Source organism: Chrysochloris asiatica, unplaced genomic scaffold, assembly GCF_000296735.1.
Source record: "Chrysochloris asiatica unplaced genomic scaffold, ChrAsi1.0 scaffold00087, whole genome shotgun sequence".
NCBI lineage: Eukaryota > Metazoa > Chordata > Mammalia > Afrosoricida > Chrysochloridae > Chrysochloris > Chrysochloris asiatica.
The window spans coordinates 10897659-10914475 of NW_006408605.1; the positions used below are offsets into that span (position 1 = coordinate 10897659).

A 16817-nucleotide genomic window follows, 5' to 3' on the forward strand; every position below is an offset into this window, starting at 1 on the left:
ATGAATGCAACACCATTCCTCTTCAATTTGTCATTCCCGGCATAGTAAACCATGTGGTTGTCAGATTCAAAATGGCCAATACCAGTCCATTTCAGCTCATTAATGCTTAAGATATCAACGTTTATGTGTTCCATTTCATTTTTGATAATTTCCGATTTTCCTAGATTTATGCTTGGTACATTCCATGTTCTGATTATTAGTGGATGTTTACAGCTGTTTCTCTTCATTTAGAGTTGTGTCCCATCAGCAAATGAAGGTCTTAGGGACTTTACTCTATTTCTGTCATCACAGTCAACTCTACTTTGAGGAGGCAGGTCTTCCCCAGTCGCATTTTGAGTGCCTTCCAACCTGAGGGGTTCATTTTCTGGCACTATATCTGACAGCATTTCTCTGCTATTTATAAGGTTTTCAGTGAGTAAATATTCAGACATAGTTCGTCACTCCTTCCTAGTTTGTTTTCGTCTGGAAGCTTATCTGAAACCTGTCCACCATGGGTGACACTGCTGGTATTTAAAATACCCATGGCTTAGTTTTCAGAATCACAGCAACTCAGAAGCCACCACAGTACAACAAATTGACAGACATCATAATGTATATATTTTCACTGAGGGTTTAAGGCCAATTGGATTATTGGAATGTGCGTGGGCAGTGGGCAGTGCAACTGGATCCAGAGGTACAGTGCGGCTTCGAGCACACATGGGCACAGCAGCTCCAGCCAATTTCACATTGGTTGCCACTGCCAGAATGCTACTCAGTCATAAAGATATATAAGAATATGCAAACTCACAAGTAACATTATATTGAACAAAGTAAATCAGTTCTACAAATAGATCTATATGATATGATCTCATTTATATGACTTAAATATATAGAAAGCAAAGATTGTGCATGGTTACCAGAATTTGGAGAGGATGAGTTTTTATTTAGGAAGCTTTGAATGGAACCTATGAGAGCTGGAACGCTTTAGGATTGCGTTGTTTTTCCAGAGCTCATCAGTTTTCTGCCTTTGACAGGGTGCAGTCTTATACCTGTTATATCACTTGTTCGTGAGTTTTCTTCTCTGACAGGTTTCCACCTTACATAAGTTCCATCTTTCAGAAATTTTGTTGTATTAATGATGATGGAATGATACGAAAAAAGATACTGAAAATACACTTCTCGCTACTGGTTGCTTAATTAGTGGGAGCAGATGCAGGGTAAAATGTGGAAAAGCAGTGACGGAGGTGTCACTATACAGGGTCGCTATGAGTTGGAACTGACTCCACGGCACACCACCACCACCACCAAGGAGGTGTTGGTGTGACACTATAGGATAAGTACTGGACTTGTAACCACAAGGTCAGTGTTTCAAACCCACCAGTCGCTCCTTGGAAATCCTATAGTGGGTCGTTATGAGTTGGAACCAACTTTATGGCATTAACAATAACAAGGAGGTGGTATCACTTTTGAGTTTGTTACATGAGGGTTCTTTATGTTTCAGGTGGCCATTAAACGAGAACATCTTGTGGCTGAAATTCAGAAGCGACTTTTGGAATCTTGACCTTTACCTGGCTACCATCTTCTGTTCTTTGTAGAAAAGGTTTCACATGGAATTGAGTTTCTGATGGATATCACAGTTGCTGTCCAAGGATGGGTGACAAATGCCTTCTGCCTCTTCCATCCTTCCTATATACAGAATTATATAGAGAGCTGCACGGACTCCTGGTTGGTCCAATGACCTCAAGTGAGTGTGAGCAGCTGTCCTGCATGGAGGCAGATAACTGATACCTTAAAGGCATGCTCTTACTGCAAAGGCAGATGACAGATTTGAAGTGCCACCAGGAGGTGCTGAGAATAGTTGCTGTGACAGTCACCTCTGGCTGAGAGATTCTGATGAATTGAGATCAGAACCCAGACATTTAACCTTCCACTGCAGCTTCTGAAGCTGATGCTGAGTTGTCCTCCACCAACCCTTATTCTGTCCAGTATGTGATATAGAGGGCACTTTTTTTTTTTTTTTTTAAACTTGAGTGAAGATTTACAGACAAGATCATCATTCAACAAATCATAAACTTTGTTTCATCTCAATGATTACAATCCCCTCTATGCAGCTACAGTTACCCTGCTTCCTCCCTGTGGTTCCCAGAAGGCACTTCTTGAAGACAGAAGAAGCAATGGCTGCTTTCTTCTAATATCTGAAGATAGAAATGCTAAACTGCTGGATGTAAAGCAGTGTCCAGATTGATTTGGTGTCTCTAGCCCATCCCTTGTTAACAACAGGGCAGGACTGTCTGTTTATGATCTTAATTGCTGGACTTAATAGATGACTTGATAACTTTGAAATATCTCTCGAGATTTTGGAGTTAATTTCCTATGTCAGAATTACTGTTCGATTCTGTGCCTTGCCATAGAATTGAGTTTTTTAAGTGGTTGGATATGTTAAATAAAATATTAAATGTAGTAGTTTGCGCAATTTGTTATCAGTGGAGTAATCCAAAAACCATACCGGTTGCCAACTCAACTAGTCAATTCCAGTTCATAGTGTGACCCTATGTAGAGTTCCCAAAACTGCAGATCTTTATGGAGCAGACTCATCTTTCTCCCATGAAGCAGCTGGTGGGTTTGAGCCACCAACCTTATGGTTAGCAGCCCAACATGTAACTCAGTGCCAGCAGGACAATTTACCAGGGAACTTACATGTTGTTAAGTGCCATGGAGTCGCTTCTGACTCAGCGACCTTGTATTGGAGTTTTCGAGCAGCCGCTGGTGGGTTGTTAAGCGCCGTTGAGTTGGTTCTGACCCACAGTGACCCTGTATAGGAGTGGCTGGTGAGCTTGAACCACCAACTTTGCAGCCCAGCGCATTGACCCACAGGGTCACACCCGGACTCCATAGAAAATGCTTTGAGTATATACTGGGAAGCTAAATTGAGAGCTGGGAGGAACCACTTTGGTCTTTTATGTTTCTAAAACTAAGCATGCAGTGAGCATTTGTCAGCGGTTCATCCTACAGCACTGATGACTTACCTTCACAAGTCCAATCATGTGATTAAATTATGGATGACCATGATATTCAGTGGCGCTATGGGTTAGTGCACTGGAATGCAAAGTAGGTTTGAACCGCAAGGTCGGTGGTCCAAGGTCACCAGCTGCTCCTAGGAAACCCTATACAGGGTCGCTCTAGGTCAGAAAACGACTCAACAGCACTCAAGGAAAAATGAGTCAACCAAAGGCTGATAGCACTGCTTCAAGAAAAGGAGACAAGGTGCAAAAAAATGCTTCCCATACCGTTTTGGCCATTGCAAACAGGTGTGGATTAGGGGGCTACATCCCTAGTGCATACAAGTGAATGAGGCATATAGAATACCTAGTTAGAGCTTTAGCCTTGAAGACTGATTTGAAGCTCATGACAATGCTACAAAAATTGATTAGGCTAAATTAGAGGATACTTTCTGAATTTCACATTTCCTCGTTTGTGAACTAAACCTAGCAGCCATTCAGTGACTATCAGGGCAAGAAAACGTTTGCAGGCGCCCTTACTTCCGCGTAGCTTCATGTTCCCATTGCGCTTGCGCCAACCCTCCCGGCCTTAGCTCGGTGAGAAAACGACACTTAAAGCTTATTGGAGGACGGGTTTACTTTACGGCGGAAAGTATCGTTTTACGACATTTTCCAGCTTCCCATTCACTTCGCAGTGAAGATGGCGTCGGGTAGCGGGGTAAGTGTTGTCTGTGAGGAGGAGGTTTTGGTGGGCTTCTCTGGACGGAATAGAGGAGGACTCCTGAACGGAACTGTCTATTCGATATCTCCTCACCATCCCAGAGTGTGGGTTCCAGAGCTCTTCCTTAACGCGCGGGCTCAGGATCAGTGGAATCGCCGAGGTCTTGGGTTAGGGTCCCGAGGCCACCCGAGCCTCCTTACACCGGTGTGGAGAGACTTCGCTCTCAAAAGGTGCTGGGAATACCTTGGCAACGAGGATGCGGTTCCTTCAGTTTATTTATGGGTTATTCTACGCCTCGCGATGGATCTTGATTGTTTTTCTCTCCACAGACAAAAAACTTGGACTTTCGCCGAAAGTGGGACAAAGATGAATATGAGAAGCTCGCCGAGAAGAGGCTCACAGAAGAGAGAGAAAAGAAGGATGGTGGGTGCCTTCTCTAGCAAGGGCCAAGGGTTTCTTAAAGATGATGAAATGAGAATAGTTGAGTGGGGAGTTAAAATGCGTTTTCCCTTCCACCCTGAAATCTTTGGCGGAGCGTTTCCGCCTAGATCTTCAATTTCTTCATATATAAAGTGGGGGCAAGGTCGTGGACTGAAGTGATTTTTTTAAATCGTTTTCAGCTCTATTACCTTTTTTTTTTTTTAATGTTTTATTGTGAATTATGTGATAATTTACATGGGAGAACATTAGCTTTACATTCATCCTGTCGTATATCGTTTCATTGCCATTGTTACAGTTTCCTCCATGCATCATCAACCAACCAAAGCCTATCCCCCCTGGTCATCAGCGCACAGACCCTGTCCCTCTCTGGGTCTAAAATCCCCAGCTGCTCCATCTCTCCATGTCATCATTTCTGCCTCCATCTCAGGCATCACTGCTTCTCTGGGTAGGGTCCTGCTCTCAGGTCTTCTCCCTTGATGGTCCCAGGGACCTCCACTCCTCTCCTTTTGCTACAAAACGTCTAAGTCTGCAAAGTCGATCACTCCTCTCCTTTTGCTACAAAACGTCTAAGTTTACATTTCCAACCCATACAATCAGTCTGATAACAAGTATTCACTATTGTATCATAAGAGACATATCCGCATTTCTTTCATCAGCCCTGCCTAGACAGATAGGATACAACTCAGTGGAGATTCTACCTTCCTCCAGGCCCTCCGGATCTAGGCTCCCTCTTGAAAGCTTGTAAGCCAGTCACTTCTTGCCTTTGTAGCTCTCCCCCCACCCTCACCCCCATTTTGGGTAGCCAATATCCAAGTTGCCCATCCCTGTCTACTCTGTGTATGGAGGGAGTGGGAATGATCCTAGCTGTAAAGATTTGTTCTCTCTTTTGAGCTACTGCATCCATAGGTGTAGGTCAAGTTCATCAAATTATATCAGATTACTCTTTATTTCCCTCTTCTTTCTTCTTCAAATTGATACCTGATCATCTAGTCATTGAAGCCAGGTCAAGTGGGTATTGTCTGCAAATGTGGGTGTTCTTGTGTATATGCCCTCTCTTCTTATCAGCTGGATACTTCACTCTCCACTCTAGTCCTCGGTGGCTGTATCACTGACTCTGGGCCCAAGAGTCCCCAGGTCTTGCCACACTGCTGGCTGACCAGGTCTCCACCTGGGTTCACAAGAGTCTGTTGAACATTGTAGGGCTTAGCTTGCAGCTTCATTGCTGTTTTTCCCTCACTTCCCCTTATCGATGAAGAACATGGTCACCAATCAGAGCGTGTATTCCCATTGAGTCTTAGTCTTGGAAGGGGGTTTGCCCTGAGGGGACCCTACCACTTGCCTTGATGTCTCCTGGGTGAGCAACTAGACTGCTGTTATTGTTTTGTATTTTTCCTGTTGGTCTTTCTTTCAAGAAGCATCTTCTGTTCTAGCTGCTCCAGGCTGGTCTGCTTGTCCTTTCAAGTGGAAATTTCTTACCTCTGAAGATTCTGGATGCAGTTCAGGATTCCACCTTTGGTCTTATGTAATGCTGAGGCTCCACAGGAAGCCTCCTTCACTGGGCACGATGTAACCCCATTTATATATTCCAATCAGTTATAGGTAGAAGACGGACTTACAAGTTTTCTATGTCTGTTGCCTTTTGCTTTATTGTCATTTCTTAGCTTAGCTCATTTAGTGCTTTCTTGATGTACAGAGGAGTTTGGAGTTCCTAGTACTGTCAGAGAAGAAGCTCAGTTGAATGTATTGTTGCTGTACATAACTGCTATTGACAACCTCTTCTTTGGCTTGAAATTAGGAGCAGGAGAACATTTCTGGCCTAGTTGAGATCCTCCCAGATAGTCAGAGAACAGTAAGAGTATTCATCAGGGAACTGTTTGAGTTAGTGTTTAGTAATGCAGTGTCTGCTTTGCACAGTGTGGGAGTTGGTGCACCTTTTCTACATAAAGATCCCACTTTACAGAAAGAAATGCCTCTTTTTCTTGTCTGTTGTCAACATTTGTGTATCCTACCATTATCAGGGGATGAGGGAACTCTGGTAGTGTAGTTGTTAGGAGTCAGGCTGCTAACTTCAAGGTCAGCAGTTTGAAACTACCAGTGGCTCTGCAGAAGAAAGATGAGGCTTTCTGCTCCCGTAAAGATTTATATATAGCCTTGGAAAGTTGCTATGAGTCGGAACCGACTCCACGGCACATCACCACCACCATTATCACATCACCTTGCACCATCAACTGTTTTTGTTTTTTTAAATGTAACATGCATGATAGTTTTGGGCATATTACAGGAACTTCTTAAATGCTGATTCTGTCTCCCACCTTCTCTCCCTTTTATCTGAAGCAGCTTTCTGAATGCTACTATCTGTGTTATGATTAGGGTATCTGCCTGAGAGCATTCCTAAGTGTCTTTACTGTTCTTTCAAAAGGTTGTTTTCGTGCATACTCTTCCCTTCAACCCAGTTCATCAATGAATAGAAAACATGATGCTTTTAAGTTTATTTGCCTGAAATTGGAGAAAAGGTGTAGAAAATTGGGGATTTCTTATCATTTATTCCTTTCTTTAGGTTCTTCCTAGTTGTACCTAAAAGGGCCCAGTATGTCCCTTGCTGAAGGAGTCAAAAAAGAAATGATAGTAGAGTTTTGAGTTTCTGGTTCCATACTTTTTCTTTTCTGGTTGAGGAACTGTGATATGGAATGGGCTCTTCATTATGTTTCAGGAAAACCAGTGCAGCCTGTCAAGCGGGAGCTTCTGCGGCACAGGGACTACAAGGTGGACCTGGAATCCAAGCTTGGGAAGACAATTGTCATTACCAAGACCACTCCGCAATCTGAGATGGGAGGGTGAGTTGCTATTCGTCTTTCTCTGCAGCCGACATTGGATCTAAATAAACTGCTGGTTTTAGGAAGCACTGAGAAAGACCCTTGGCTCCAGGATAACTACCTTTTTGTCTGTGATTCCGTTCTTAGATTTAGCTCAAGTGAACAAATAATGTCTTTAGGAGGGGGGTCACTCCATAGGCTTCTACATATCAGTACTTTAACTACTTCTTAATATCTTAAAATAATTTGTTCTCCAGAGGCTAAGATGTTTCTTCTCCCTTATTATCTTTACTGATGATTTTCTTCTGCTCTTTTGATTTTACTTGTCTGTAACTATTTTCTCCTAAAGATAGAAATTTTGAAGCTCACCTGTCTCTTTGGAAACCTGTTTGACTCAGGACTCTGAATTAATTCTGAGTAATTTTTCCCTTCTACCATAGGAAGAGAAGGCTAAAGCCTACAAGAAAAATTGAAAGAACTAACATAGCGATTTCTAAGGGAGAAATTAGGTAGAGCTAGGATGGTGTAGGACTGGGTAGTGTTTGTTTAGGGTTGCTATGAGTCAGAACTGACTTAACAGCACCTGACAACAGAATGGACCTTAGGAGCTGTTGATGGTGAAGAAAGGGGCTGAGGTTATGGATTGCCTGGTTGTGTACCTTTCTACCAGATCAAGACCATAATTTATAAGAAGGGTCCCACAAGGGTTTATCACTGTTGTAATTTCTCTATTAGTTATCTATTGCTATATAACAAATTGCTCCCAAACTTAGTTTAAACATTAAATAGCTCACATTTTTCTAGGGGTAAAGGATCTGGATGTAGTTAAGGTCTATGGTTATGGCTCAGAGACTCCCTCAAAGCTCCAATCAAGGTGTTGGCTGGGACTCCAGTCATTGGATGCTGTGGTGGAACTGAAGGATCTGCTCCCAAGATATCTAATATGACTGTTGGTTGGAGGCTTTTTTAGAGGGCTGCTCATGACAAGGCAGCTGACTTTATCAGGGCAAGTAATCCAGAAGGGAGGGATAGGTGGATGGAATAAGATATAGCCATAGTTTTTTATGACCAGATCCTGGAAGTGACATATCGTCATTTTTTCTGCATTGTTAGTCTCAAGACTAATCCTTATACAATGTGGGAGAGAATACCATGAGGCAGGGATTGTGTTGGAGGCTGAGTTCTGTACTCTCCCAAGAATTAAGGCTTTATTGAAATGAGAACTGGCTCTTTATTCTAAAAAAGATTGAGAATGTTTTACCTAAAATGAGGAGTTTCTTGATTGAAAACAATAAGATCCTTACAAGCAGATCAGGACTATTGACAACGCCTTTCTTCTTGTTTGGTAGATATTACTGCAATGTCTGTGACTGTGTGGTGAAGGACTCCATCAACTTCCTGGATCACATTAATGGAAAGAAACGTAAGGCTTGGAGGTAGTTTGTGACAGGCTGGGATTGGGTTTTGGAGGTAAGGGTGCCAGGAGAGTGTGCTTTTTATTGTGCCCCCTTTCTTTCTGGAAACCTTGAATGAGTTACTGTTCTAGGCTCTCAACAAGCCCAAACCATGCTCTTATCCTATGCCCAGCTACCCCACAAATACCGTCTATCCTGCTTAGTAAGGGGAGTTGAAAGTCACTTGCATCTTGCTACCTGGGGCTACTGCTTCTGGGAAAGGTGCAGCCATGGGAATCTGTTTTTACCATAATTATTTTGCTGTGTGTTTTAAACGTTTTTTGTTTTGTTTTTAAATCAGGATGACTTTTTGAGTGGCTTAGGACATTGTAGTAATGTTGCATTTTTCCTTATTGATTCCACCCAGATCAACGAAACCTGGGCATGTCTATGCGTGTAGAACGTTCCACCCTGGATCAGGTGAAAAAACGCTTTGAAGTCAACAAGAAGAAGATGGAAGAGAAGCAAAAGGATTATGATTTTGAGGAAAGAATGAAGGAGCTCAGAGAAGAGGTAATGCTTCACTCCCCTCTTTGCACCCAGCCTGGAATTTTATATCATGAGTCATAGAAGGCCCTCTTCCTAATCCCATTTCTACCCCTAGAGGTTAGTTGTTTCTTCTGAATGTCTATTTATAGGAAACACATTTATTACCCTTGTTTGGGACTCTCATAGACTGATGGTAATGGGTCCCCTTTTGTCTTGAACCCTCTGAGCCGTAATTTTTTTTTCCTACAGAAGGGATTAACTAAATGTATTTAGTCTGAGAGAACTTGGAAACCAGCCTTTTCTGGGTTGGAATTCTGTTTCCTCCAATTACTGACTGTTAATCTTAGGCTTGTTACTTAATCTCCTAGTTTTCCTGTATTAGAGTTTATATATTAAGTTCAGTATACATAAAGCACTTGGAACAGTTCCTGGCGTATCTACATGCCCTAGAATGTTAGTTGCTGTGTATGGTTTTGTTCCTTAACTCCTGTTAAGAACTAGAGATACACCTAGTTTTAGGATTGAAAAGTCTTTTTCCAGAGGCTAAGACATCTCTTTATTCTCCTTTATAATCTTTACTGTGGCTTTTCGTCTGCTCTTTTCATTTTACTTGTCTATAACTATTTTCTCCTAAAGATACAAAGGAATCTTGAAGCTCACCTGTCTCTTTGAACACCTGTTTGAGTCAGGACTCTGAACTAATTCTGAGTGATTTTCCCTCCCCCCGCAGGAAGAAAAGGCCAAAGCCTATAAGAAAGAGAAACAGAAGGAGAAGAAAAGGAGGGCTGAGGAGGACTTGACATTTGAGGAGGATGATGAGATGGCAGCTGTGATGGGCTTCTCTGGCTTTGGTTCTACCAAGAAGAGTTACTGAGGCTTTCTATGGTTGGCCCTTTGCTAGGCCTAATTTTGTATGTGTCGGGGTCATTTCTTTTTTGGGCACTTGGGGAAAGTCCTTAAGAATGGCAATGGTGAGAGTTAGAGGGTGAATGTGGTTTCTCTCTACCTTGGGAGAGGGCACAAGACAACAGAGGTAATACTGTGGCACATTCCTTCATCCTCAGTATATCACTGGAGTCACAGTACCTCTGCCCATCTGAATTCCCAATTAAGCAGCCTCCCCTGCTGAGGTTGCTTTCCCAAAACTCCCCCTGCATCTTTGCCTCTACATTTACCCAGTTCCTTGTCTGAGCATTATGTGTTTATCCTGTCTTCTGCCTTTTAAATTTGGACTCTTAGCTCAGCCTGCAGCAGAAGGGTTCTCCGAGTACCCCCAGGTTCCAGTTGATGGCATATCCCTGACCAGCCCTATCCCTCTCCCTCTCCCATCTTGCCCTGTGGTTCTTTAGCCACCTGTGCATGCATGTGTACTTTTGCCTGGGTCAGTGTGTGTGGCTGTGTGTGCATGAATCTGTCACATAGAGGGACCTGAGCTAGAACCCCAGAGGATTGCTGCGCTGGGGCCTGATGTTCTCAACTTCCTCAGAGCATGTAACAGGAAACTAAATGGGATGAGTGTTTGGTGTGGTTTGTGTCCGGTGAGTTTTTTAACTGTTGTTCAGATGCAGACTGTTTCAGCTTCTCATGTTTGTTTCATTTTATTGAGGAGTTCTGTTTTTGTCTTCCTTGTGAGCAGGCTCTTAGAAGAACCTGTTTGATGCAAAAAAGAAAAAGAAATAAATAACCTCACTATGGGAGCCCCTGGGTCTCAGAGGCTGTTCAATATTTATAATAAATGGCATTAACTGGGTCTGTTTCACATTTGGTGGGAATATTCCATATTCTTACTGTGTTTGTGTTTGTCTTTCCTTCCCACATTGAGGATTTCCATATAGAACTATTTTTCATTCTCCCTTGATTTGAGCCATCTTTTGTTTGTTTAGGTTCCTTCAACCTGAATGGTATTTTCCTCTGATGGTCCATATCGCACTTACAGGAATCTGGACAAAACTTTCTGTATAATTTCCACCTCCTTTGATCTTCTGCAATAGCAGAGCTCAGGGTTGAGTTTCAGGATTTAGGTATAGGACTACTTCAACATTTTGGTCCAGATAATGGTGGTGTGAGGGCTGTCCTGCATGCTATAGGATGTTTAGCTGCATCCCTGGTATCTAAACTACTAGATGCCAGTAGCAAGCCTTCAAGTTGTGACAGTCTCTGGAGAGGTGGGGTGGTGGTGGTGGTGGGGCGGGGGGGGAGTCCTTCTCTGTCTCCAGTTGAGAACCACTGAGAAAAAGTGCCTTCCCTACTTTGGCCTAACTTGAAAATTAGATGTCAGACTGGCTTACTTAAAAAAAAAAATCTAATATTAGGTGTTATGCTAGGTTCAGGGAATGCAGAAGAAACAAAAAGAAAAAAAAAATGAATTCTCAGTCTAATTACCCCTACTTTAAGCAGATGAAATTTTTTGATCACTTATGCTGGTTCTGTACCCAGAAAAGTATAACAAGGCTGCCACCACGTGGCTTGTTTACTCTCTGACTCATCTTATTCCTCACACTCTTTTTTTGTAGTATCTAAATGATTTGGGGTTCCTTTGGACTACTGTACAAAATTCCTCTGCCTTTTTCCTAACTTATTTCTGGTCTTGAATCTTGGCACTAGAAACACTACTTGATTATGTCTTTACCTATTGACTAGAGTCCTGGCTCAAAATTTATATACAGTGTTTGTTGACTAATTGGGGACAGAATAGTGAGTACCTAAACTTCACCACACCTTTGATTAAGAATTTACCCTTGTTGACTGGGTCATTTTGCTACCCTTTCTCAGTCAGGAAGGAGAAGATTTCAGGGAGGCGAATTCCTCCTGTGGTTCAGTATTAATCCTTAAGAAACCATGTAACTGAAGTTAGCTTCATATTCTTGTATTTCTTTCTCTCTTTGGTACAGTGGAACATTACCTTTGGTTATCTTTGCTTATAATTCTGAATTCTAGGTTCTCTTAAATTATCTTGGGATTGGTAAGTGGTTTGAATTGATCTAGATTATGAATGTTCAGAAGGGCTCAAGGTGGTAGCTTGGAAGAGGGAGGAAGGAAATGGGATAGAAATTCAGGATCCCAGAGCTATTCCAGGGAGCATTTTCATGAAGAAAAACTTCAGTATTTGAGGCCTTTCGAAAATTGATGAAATTTTGCATTCTGCTTTAGGAATATGCCTTTTTCTGATGTTCATGAACGTGTTCTAGGTATTATCTTCTGGGACAAGGTATCAAGATCTGATCATCCTGGAATTTACATTCTAATGGAATTGCCAGTTGAAATTACTTATGAAGGTAAAGATCCAAAAGGTTTCAGATATGTGGCTTCAGGTGCCCTGTGGCCTCTGGTATCACTCCCACAACTCCTAAATCTCCCTTAATTCAACTCATAAAGCATTTATCCTAAAAACATGCATATGTGTACATATATATACAAGAAAATTTACTTCAGCTTTGTTTATAATAGTGTGAAACATTTAAAATAAAACTGGTACATTTATAAATATAATGCAGCTATTAAAATATGTGGAGTCCTGGTGTGTGGTGCCTTAGGCTAAGCACTCAACCTCAAGGTCAGTTTTGAACTGCAAGGTCAGTGGTTCAAACTCACCAGCTCTTTGAAAATCCTATCATTGTCGCTATAAACCGATTCAAGAGCACACAACAAAATATTAAAATATGTATGAATTAGATCTTAAGAGGTTGTTAGGTGCCACTGAGTCATCTGGACTCAGACCCCAAGCACAATAGAACCAAATACTGCCCTAGCTACCATCTTCACAACTTATCACACTTGAGCTCACTGCTGCTGCCACTGCACCAATCCATCCTATAGAGGGTTCCCCTCCTCGTAAACAAAAATACCCAACAAGTCCAAATTATTTTGTGTGGTTACGGCTATGGATAAGAAAGGATGGAGGGATGTACACTGAAATAATTAGCAGTGGAAAATGGGTAGAGAGACTGAGGAAAAGGTTAGCTGCTTATGTATAAAAGATTTGTGTGGTACTGTGATGTGCCTTTCAGTCAGTTTGAACAGCAGTGGGTTTCCCATGAGCAACTGGTGGGTTTGAACCATTGACCTAGCAGTTAGCAGTCCAGTGTTTATCCTATAGCGCCAAACCAAGATGCCATATAACAAGTAGTTTTAAAGTAATAAAGTGCCCTGGTGGCGCCATGGCTAAATGCATGACTGAACCAAAATGTTGGTTGGTTCCCTGAAGACTTGGCAATCTGTTTCCATAAAGGTTGCAGCCTAAGAAGTCTCAAGCAGTTCTATGTCATATGGGATCGCTATGAATCAGAATCCAAGGAACACAACATCGAAGTAATAACACATCTGGGAAAGGACTTGTAGCATTTATATGGCTTAATAGGGACACTCCAAGATAAGGGCTCAAATTAAAAAATAGTGGTGGTGTGCCATGGAGTCGGTTCCGACTCAGCGACCCTGTACAGATTTCAGAGGCTGTAAGTCTTTACCTGAGCAGAAAGCCTCATCTTTCTTCCGTGGAACAGCGGGTAGTTTTGAACTGCTGACCTTGAGGTTAGCAACCCAATTCGTAACCACTACCCAGAACTCTCTAAAGTGAAAAATACAGTTTAATAATGAAACTCATCTGATTAAGGCACTGGCTAGAAGTTAATCCCCTAACGATCCTGTTAGGTTGTCTGTGAAACATGGATGCGGAGCCAAGCGTTCAGAAACTTGAGGCAGACCAGGTGACCGCTGCGTGGTAGAAAATAAGCTTGGCGGCAGCTGTGGAAGAGATTGTCCTATGGAAAAGGCTTGGGCCTTTCTCACTGGAGTGTCTCTCTCCACCCACCCCCACTCCCCCCCATAGTTACTCTGTCGAGGTGGAGGCAGATTGAAATGTATTTCAGATGTTGAGTCACCTTGAAATGCTAGTGGCCGGGCTGGCTACACTCCCTATAACATTGTGACACACGACAAATGTTCTCACCAGTCAAGGAACTCTAATAGGAAAATTACTTCTGGACTGGCTTTAGCTCAGCTGTTTCTTCGGTGTATTTGTTACACATCAGCCACCCTCTAGAGGGTGGTTCTAGACGCTCCTCAATTCTTTTGCTCCAGACCCTTTTCATCCATATCCCAGTAGTCAGCTTTCTAGTGTTTTTGAGACCTCCTCCCCTGCTGAGTGCTCCAGAAATAACCAGTCGTTCCGACGTTCATATGGATTTCCATCTTCCTCGGGACTAAATAAGCGTTGGGCTGCTAATCAGAAGGTTGGCTGTTTAAACCCACAAGATGTTTGCATCTCTAATGATTTACAGCCTAGAGTAGTACTATCGCCATCTACTGGAAGGCAGTGGGTAGGCAGGACTATAAAAGCAACCAGCGTATCGCCATCTACTGGAAAGCAGTGGGTAGGCAGGACATAAAAGCAACCAGCGTTCCTTGGAGAAATAATTGTGCTGTGGAGTCGGTTCCTACTCATGTTGTTGTTAGATGCCATCTAGTCGGTACCGATTCATAGTGACCCTATGCACAACAGAACGAAACACTTCCCGGTCCTGGGCCAACCTCACAATTGTTACCACGCTTGAGCCCATTGATGCTGCCATTTTAGCACCCCAATCCATCTCGCTGGGGGTCTTCCTCTTTTTTTCTGACATTACCAAACATGATATCCCTTTCTAGTGACTGGTCCCTCCAGACAATATGTCCAAAGTATGAGAGACAAAGACTGGCCATCCTGGCCTCCAAGGAGCACTCTGGCTGCACTTCTTCCAACATAAATCTGTCTGTTCTTTTGGCAGCCCATGGTACCTTCAGTATTCTATTCCAACACCATAACTCAAATGCATCAATTCTTCTATGGTCTTCCGTATTCACTGTCCAGCTTTCACATGCATATGAGGTTATTGAAAATACCATGGCTTGGGACAGGCGTACCTTAGTCCTTAAGCTGACATCTTTGGTCTTCAACATTTTAAAAGGGTCTTGTGCAGCAGATTTGCCTAATGCAATGCGTAGTTTGGTTTCTTGACTGCTGCTTCCATTAGTGTTGATCCAAGAAAAATGAAGTCTTTGGCAACTTCAATCATTTTTCCATTGATAAGAATGTTGTTTATTGGTCCAGTGGTGAGATTTTTGTTTTCTTTACAATGAGATGCAATCCATATGGAAAGCTGTGGTCTTTGATCTTCTTCAGTAAGTACTTTAAGTCTTAACTTTCAGCAAGCAAGGTTGTAAGATCTGCATATCACAGGTTATTAATGAGTCTTCCTCCAATCCTGATGCCACATTTTTTCTTCATATAGCCCAGCTTTTTGGATTATATACTCAGCATACAGACTGAATAAGTATGGTGAAAGAATACAATCCTGTCACACAACTTTCCTACTTTAAAACCATTCAGTGTTCCCATGTTCTGTTTGAGCTATTGACCCCTTGGTCTATGTACAGGTTCCTCATGAGCACAGTTAAGTGTTCCAGAATTCTCATACTTTACAATGTTGTCCAAAGCTTCTCATGATCCACACAATCAAAGGCCTTTGTGTTGTCAATAAAGCACAGGCAAACATCTTTCTGGTATTCTCTGCTTTCAGCCAAGATCCATTTGATGTCAGCAATGATCTCCCTCGTTTCACGTCCTCTTCTGAATCCAGCTTGAACCTCTGCTAGTTCTCTGTCAATGTATGGTTACAGCCATTTCGGTATTACCTTTAGCAAAACTTTACTCGCATGGGATATCAAAGTTACAGTCCAATAATATCCACATTCTGTTGGGTCACCTCTGTTTAGAATGGGCATAAATACAGATCTCTTCCAATCAGTTGACCAGGTAGTTGTCTTCCAAATTTCTTGGCATATTTGAGTCAGTGCCTCCAGTGCTGCCTCACTTTCTTGAAAGATTTCAATGTTTATTCCATAAATTCCTGGTGCCTTGATGTTTGCCAATTCCTTCAATACACCTTGGACTTCTTCCTTCAGTATCATTAACTCTTGAGTATGTGCTACCTCTAGAAACAGTTGAACATCAACCATTTTCTTTTGGTACAGTGACTCTTAGTATTCCTTCCATCTTCTTTTGATGCTTTCTGTATCATTCAATAATTTGCCCAGAGAATCCTTCAATAACGAAAGTCAAGGCTTGAATTTTTTCTTCAGTTCCTTCAGATTGAGAAATGTTGAGCGTGTTCTTTCCCTTTCAGTTTTCTAACTCCAGATCTTTGCACATTTCATTGTAATATTTGACTTTGTCTTCTTGAGCTGAACTTTGAAATTTTCTGTTCAGCTCTTGTACCTTCCTCTTTCTTCCATTTGCTTTAGCATCTCTACATTGGAGAGCAAGTTTCAGTGTCTCTTCTGACGTCCATTTTGATATTTCCTTCATGTCTTCTTAATGACTTTTTACTTTCCTCCTATATGATGCTCTTGATGTCATTCCACAACTCTTCTGGTCTTTGGTCTTTAGTGTCTAATGTATCAAATCTGTTCTTCAGATGATCTCTGAATTCAGGTGGGACATATTCAAGGTCATATATTGACTCTCAAGTGTTCATTTTCTTCAGCTTCAGTCTGAGTTTGCATATGAGCAGTTGATGGTCTGTTCCACAATCTGCCCCAGCCTTGTTTTGACTGATGATATGGAGCTTTCCTGCCTTCTCTTTCCACAGATGTAGTCAATTTGGTTTCTGTGTATTCCATCTGGTGAGGTCCATGAGTATAGTCGTCTCTTATGCTGTTTGAAAAAGATACGTGAAATGAACAAACCCTTGGTTTTTCAGAACTCTATCCCACTAAAGCCAGTGAGGATGAAATAAAGAATTCTAACAACTTCTTCAATCTGAAATTGATTAAACGTGCAATCAAGATGAATTGATCATTACTGGTGATTGGAATACAAAGGTTGGGAACACAGAGGAAGGATCAGTAGTTGGAAAATATGGCTTTGGTGATAGAAATGATGCTG

General features: G+C 42.1%; 2 protein-coding genes and 1 pseudogene across 3 annotated transcripts in view; 2 read left to right on the top strand and 1 right to left on the bottom strand.

Annotated features, from left to right (window-relative positions):
• Positions 1 to 727, bottom strand: part of LOC102834842 — a 4633-nt pseudogene extending 3906 nt beyond the window's left edge.
• Positions 1 to 1602, top strand: part of HARS2 (histidyl-tRNA synthetase 2, mitochondrial) — an 11742-nt gene extending 10140 nt beyond the window's left edge. The window contains exon 12 of one of the 2 annotated variants that reach the window (XM_006866171.1): positions 1481 to 1602. In XM_006866171.1, coding sequence (XP_006866233.1) covers positions 1481 to 1540 — 60 coding nt within the window. In that variant the 3' untranslated portion in view covers positions 1541 to 1602. The remainder of the gene's footprint in view (positions 1 to 1480) is intronic. The other variant, XM_006866170.1, reaches the window with a different exon arrangement.
• A 2068-nt stretch (positions 1603 to 3670) lies between these two features.
• ZMAT2 (zinc finger, matrin-type 2) lies at positions 3671 to 10557 on the top strand. Its single transcript, XM_006866172.1, has 6 exons — positions 3671 to 3696; positions 4029 to 4122; positions 6851 to 6974; positions 8303 to 8376; positions 8775 to 8920; positions 9627 to 10557. The coding sequence occupies exons 1-6, from the start codon at positions 3679 to 3681 to the stop codon at positions 9768 to 9770; spliced, it is 600 nt and encodes a 199-aa protein (XP_006866234.1). The 5' UTR covers positions 3671 to 3678; the 3' UTR covers positions 9771 to 10557.
• The last annotated feature ends 6260 nt before the right edge of the window (positions 10558 to 16817 follow it).

Coding starts and splice junctions, on each gene's coding strand:
- ZMAT2 (XM_006866172.1), top strand. Junction 4,123..6,850: donor AGAGAGAGAAAAGAAGGATG/GTGGGTGCCTTC, acceptor ATTATGTTTCAG/GAAAACCAGTGCAGCCTGTC. Junction 8,377..8,774: donor TCACATTAATGGAAAGAAAC/GTAAGGCTTGGA, acceptor GATTCCACCCAG/ATCAACGAAACCTGGGCATG.